General features: G+C 53.8%; 1 protein-coding gene across 1 annotated transcript in view; it reads right to left on the minus strand.

Annotated features, from left to right (window-relative positions):
- The window catches only part of GRID2IP (Grid2 interacting protein), a 37,093-nt gene extending 31,900 nt beyond the window's left edge, over positions 1-5,193 (minus strand). Inside the window, exon 1 of the mRNA XM_060122404.1 lies at positions 4,777-5,193. Coding sequence (XP_059978387.1) covers positions 4,777-5,190 — 414 coding nt within the window. The 5' untranslated portion in view covers positions 5,191-5,193. The remainder of the gene's footprint in view (positions 1-4,776) is intronic.
- Between the last annotated feature and the right edge of the window lie 807 nt (positions 5,194-6,000).

Below are 6,000 nucleotides of genomic sequence, written 5' to 3' on the forward strand. Positions count from 1 at the left end.
CTGACCACTCCGTTCAAGGGGCCCCCATCACTCTCTCATCTCCCTGTTTATTTCCTCCCTTAATTGATCATCATCTGAAATAACTGTTTATTGATTTGGCCACTTGCTCATTGTTTCTTTCCCCACGGGCATGTCAGCAGCTATGAGAGCAGGCTCCCCTCCAGTCCTGTTCACAGCTGTTTCCCCAGCCCTTGCTCATCAGAGGGCTGTAATCAACCGTGGCAAAATGCATGGATTTCAGTGTCTCCACAGCCTCCTTCCCTTCAGCTCATACAAATGTTCACATCTTTCCCAGTAAATCAAGTCCTCCCTGATCCCACAACCCCACCATCCTCTTCTTTTTCCTGCTCAGAACTGTCTATACTTGCTCTTTCCATATGACTGTCCTTACCCGCCACAGTCCACCCCTTGACTTGCCACAAGTGCTCCCTGACACCGCTCTGGACAAGGACCCCAAATGGTGACGGCTAGATCTTGATCTTCAGCCCAGAGCTTGCTCCTGAACTTCAGAACTGTACATCCAGCTGCTTTCTACGTGGTAGCACAAGGGGATTAAGGAAGGCTTTCCAGAGGTGGTGACACCATAGAGGATGAGCAGGTATTAGCAGGTGGCTTCCAGGGCATCCAGCCAGAGGCCACATTCTGTGCATGCCTGAGTCCCGGCACCTGCACACCGGGTCTCCCTCACCAGGTGTGATGGCCCGAGACATAGACCTGACATCTTACTCCTATCCAGACCCGAGCACAGGGCTTGGTGCATTCAGTGAGCGTTTACAGGACTGAACCAAAGAGCTGGCAAGTGGCCAGCCATTCTCGAGGTGCATTTCCCGCAGCTTCCCCGCCGACCTTTCTTTCCCTCTCGGTGCGTGGGGCAGGCTGCAGTACCAGGCATCCCTCCTCGAGAACCCGCCAGACCGAGGAAGGTTAGTGGCTTTGAAATCAAAGTCAGCTGCAGCCTCGATTCAAAGGAGAACATGGCTAGGGGGAAAGATGTTTTATGTAAGAAAGAGGAAAAAATAGTTCCTCCCTCCTGGGGCCCCTGCCACAGTGCGGTTTTGGTGTCAGCTATTACCGAGATGCTCTCAACCTACATCTAAGCATGATGCGCCATCACGGGACACTAATGGATTTTCTATTAAATATCAGACTCTTCAAGGAGGACAATCTGGGACAGGAAGAGTGCTGGCGAGAATCTGGGAGCTGATTGTTCAAAACCAATGGCGGATGGTGGGGGGAGGCGCTCCACGGACACTGTTGATCTTCCTGAGGCAGTCTTTTTTGGGGATTTGTGGAGCTGCTTGGGGAGCTCTAACCAGAATCTACCACTCTCCATTCCCTCTTGCCAGAAAATGCACCACAGCTGACCTGGGCAGCTGGTCAGATTCCCCCCTCAGTCATGACCCCTGGCCCTGCATCCTGGCCAAGACTGCATGTCCACCCTGCCCTTCTGGGGCCTCTGATGGGCCCCCTTCTGACTCTCCAGGGATTGCATGGAGTCTGGGACAGACCTTTGGTTCTACAGCAGGTCATCTGGCATTACAGCAGACTTTACTAGTTGCTATGGTCTGAATGTTTGTGTCCCCCCAAAATTTGTACGTTGAAAACCTAATGCCCCAGGCGATGGTATTAGGAGGTGGGGCCTTTGGGATGTGATGAGGTCACGAGGGTGGAGGTCTCATGAATGGAATTAGTGCTCTTATAAAAGAGCGCCAAAGAGCTCCCTCGCCCCTTTCACCATGTGAGGACAAAACCAGAAATCTGCAATCCGAAGAGGGCCCTCGCTCAACCATGCCGGCACCCTGTTCTCCAACTTCCAGACTCCAGAGCTGTGAGAGATAGATTCCTGTTTATGAGTCACCCAATCTGTGGTAGTTTTATACAACAGCTGGAATGGATTCAGGTGCTAGCGCTCACCAATAGCTCTAGGTCTCCCCTCCTTCCTGGACACACAGAGGACTACACTTCCCAGCATCCTTTGGAAGCAGCAGTGTGACTGGTTCTAGCCAATGAGCATTGACAGGAGGTGCAGTGGGTGGATTCCTCCCTGAAGAGTTGAGGCCCAATCTTCTTTTCTTTTTTAATGAATATTTCCTTAATTTTTTTAGTAGTTACCATGAAATTATTAACACGTGTATTTAACTAAACAACAACAACAACAAAATGACCCGAAGTCTGACATTAATCTCTGGCCCCTTCCTAGATAAGAAAAGAAATGTACGACACTTTACTATGGAACACAGCTCGCCTCCACTTATCACCCTATCATATTCCTTGTTAGTATTGCTTAGAATTTTAATTTTGTGAGGCACAATCTTCTATGCTCTCTTCCTCTTCTATGGGAATCTTTGAGCTTCATGTTGAGATGGAGGAGTCTGGAATGCTGGGACCTCATGTAGAGGTCAGCCCTCTGGACACTTAGAGGACTAAAAGTGGGGGTAAAAATAAACTGTGGTGGGTGTGAAGGCATCCATATCTTTGATGTTTGTTGTTACGGGCGAGCTTATTATGGAGATAGGAAAAAGTCACATCTTCTGAGGAGCTGGACTCTGGTGACCTAGGAAGGCCAGAGCTGAGTCCTGTGTGTATGTGTGAGTGACTGCCTGGACCTGGCTAGAGGCTGGCCTGCTTGGGGGAATGGGGCTGAAAGGCTCAGCTGAGGTCCTGCCCAGACAAGGGGTTATGCTGGGGCACATGGTAGAGGTGAGGCTCCTGAGGGGGGTCAGTGTAGAAGGAGGACTGGGCCAAGCTTAGGTGCCGGAAGAGGCCAGGTGGGTGGGGATCTGATACCTGGGCAGTGAGCTGGGAGCCACTTGGGCAATGGCCAAACTCCAGCATGGCTTCCTGGCCCCTTCGCCCCCAACCCCCATGGCCAAACCCTGCCAAGGGCAGGACTGAGCAAATCCACTTCCATGGAGGACAAGGAATGGTATCTGAACTCAAGTGTCCCAAGTACCAAGCAGGTACTAAGTTTCCAGGACATTGGGCTTGGCATCCACATGGGGCCTGAACCCTAGGCAGGGTGAGGGGAGTGTCTAGGCTCCAGACTCTTTCCCGGCTCACTTGTTTTTCAGTTGGAGTTTCAGTCAAATCAGGGCCTTTGGACCACATCTGAAGGCCCTGGAGCATAGGTATATGAGGGCGGATGGCCTGAGGTAGTTGCTGCCCTGAGACCTTCCCGGTAGACATGATCGTACTGGGCAGCCTCTTCCTCATATATGTGTCACATCCCAGGTTTCTTGGGATTCTGGCCTGAGGCCAGAATCTGGCCATCCTCAGTCTTTCCTTCCCAGCCCCGGGTCCCCACCTCTCCTGGTGGCTACCCCTCACTTCCTGAAGGTGACTCAGGCCTTGGGCTCCTCTTTCGGCTGGAGGCCTTGGCCATTTCAGGCTCCTAACTCTCAGTCCTCAGGGAAGTCCTAACTTTCCACCTGAGAACACTCAGAGCATGTTTGTGCCAAAGTCTGACAGGCGATGCCTTTGGAGGTTTGGGGGACCCAAACCTGGGCCTCCTGTGGCCAACCTGCCATCCAGACTGCTGTGCAGGGCCAGATCCCGGTTTTGTGGGGGCTTGAAGTAGGTGTGGTTCTTTTATTTATTTATTTATGTTTGGCTGCGTTGGGTCTTCGTTGCTGCGCACGGGCTTTTCTCTAGTTGCGGTGAGTGGGGGCTACTCTTCGTTGCGGTGCGCAGGCTTCTCGTGTGGTGGCTTCTCTTGTTGCAGAGCACGGGCTCTAGGCACACGGGCTTCAGTAGTTGTGGCACAGGGGCTCAGTAGTTGTGTCTCACGGGCTTAGTTGCTCCGCGGCATGTGGGATCTTCCCGGACCAGGGTTGGAACCCGTGTCTCCTGCACTGGCAGGCGGATTCTTAACCACTGCGCCACCAGGGAAGCCCAGGTGTGGCTCTTTTGAAAATAACACTATGTACTATGGTCTGAGTGTTTGTGTCCCCCTCCCCCATTTATATATTGAAATTTTAACCCCCAAAGATGGGGCCTTTGGGAGATGTTTAGGTAATGAGGGTAGAGCCCTCATTAAGGGATTAATGTTCTTCTGAAAGAGACCCAACAGAGATCCCTAGCCCCTTCCACTCTGTGAGGACACAGCAAGAAGGCCACTGTCTGTGACCCAGGAGGTGGGTCGTCACCAGACACTGATCTTCTGGCACTGTGATCTTGCCCTTCCCAGCCTCCAGAACTGTGAGAAATAAACTCCTGTTGCTTATAAGCCACTGACACTCTTGACAGTTCATTATAGCAGCCGCAGTAGACTAAGGCAGTATGTTACTAATACGGGCAATAGAAAGAATGATCCACTACCACACACACCAGGGATGAAAGTCACAGATATAACATGACCATAAGAAGCCCAGCACCAAAGAGTACATGCTATATAATTCCACTTATATGCCGTTCACAAACAGGCAAAAGTCATCTAGAACGATGGAAGACAGAATAGTAGCTACCTCTCGTTGGGGCAGATACACAGGGAAAGGATCACATGAGAACCTTCTCATGAAGGAGAGGGTGAAGGAATCATTCTGTGTTCTGCATTCTATTACTGTCTTTATGCTATTAATCTACAGGTTGATCAGGGTGGTAGTTATAAGGGTGTATGCCTAGGTAAGATTTACTGAGCTGTGCATCCGTATTACCTCAATAAATAAAGAAAAGCCACTCCCACAAATCAAGCCCCTGACGTGCCCCGCCCCTAGAGCCCCCACCCCCAGACCACCCCGCCTCCTAGGGCCCCGCCCCGTCCTGCCCTGGGCGTCCTACCTTGCGGCTGAACTCCTGGGCTTTGCGCCTGCGCTCTCGGTGCACGGCGTCAGGCCGTTTGCGGCCGGCCAGTCGTAGCAGCTCGCGGCCCAGAGAGAGGCCGCGGCCGGAGCGAGGGGCCCGCGAGGCTGTGGTCAGGGGTGCACAGCCGGATCCCGCGCTGGGGCCGCCGTCGGGGCCGGGGAGCACGCCCAGGCTGGGCGGCACGCGCGGGCAGCGCCGGGCCAGGCGCACGAGGCGCTCGCGGCTCAGGCCGCCCACGGCCAGCCCCTCCACCTCCAGGATCTGGTCCCCAGGCCGCAGACCCCCGGTGTGTGCGCTGCTCCCTTCGGCCACCTCCAGGACGAAGCAGGGACCCGAGCCGCCCAGCCGGAAGCCGAAGTCCTCAGGCCAGCCCTGGTTGGTGGCTGGCATGGCAGTGGTGTCCGAGCAGCTGGAGAGGGAGAGAGACTGCACACTGGGCTGCGTGCCGCTCAAAGACTCAAAGCCTGTGCTAGTCCGAGTCTCTACTTCTTCCTCTCTGCCTCCGTGTGGAGGATGAGTTCTTAGGATATTGTCTGAACTCTTGGATCCAGTTGTGCCCGATTCACCAACTTCCATGGGACAATGGGACTTCCCAGTGGTATGCGCTCACAAATTCCTACTGACCTTGGGGGTTATTTGCCCTTTGAATTGCCCTCCTTGAGGAAGCATGATTTGGGGGCTCTGGGCTCCTGGCCTTACGACAGGCTCGGGGTAGGGGAGGTGACTCTGTCCTCCAAAAGCAGATGATTGTGTGGGCTGGAGACGCAAACACATCATGGGGAGGTGAGGGTGACACGTCATAGGTGAGGCTTAGTGTTCTGGGTGAGAGTCCATAGTTCTGAGATCTTCTTGATGCTGGCTTAGAAGAACCTCTGAGGGCTGGATTTTGAAGGCCCTGGTCTCGGTACCCCTCGGCCCTCCGAAGGTGTTTGGAGAGCCCTCCACCCACACTATGGGTGTCATCCTCCCACCGGCTCCCTCTCCCAGGAGCTGGCCTCTCCCAGGACACCTGGGGAACACTTCTTAGAACCGTTGGGGGGCAGGGAGGAGGTCCAGGCTTCCAGGAGCATCATGGACTCTGGGAGGAAATGTCCCTGAGTGACATTCAGTGAGAACCTGTGTCATCTGCCACCAGAGTGCACGGTGTGAGAACTCCTCACACTTGGTGGGGTGGAAGCTGCCATTCCCCGAGGCCGGCAG

The sequence above is a fragment of the Lagenorhynchus albirostris genome, chromosome 15 (genome assembly GCF_949774975.1).
Source record: "Lagenorhynchus albirostris chromosome 15, mLagAlb1.1, whole genome shotgun sequence".
Taxonomy (NCBI): domain Eukaryota; kingdom Metazoa; phylum Chordata; class Mammalia; order Artiodactyla; family Delphinidae; genus Lagenorhynchus; species Lagenorhynchus albirostris.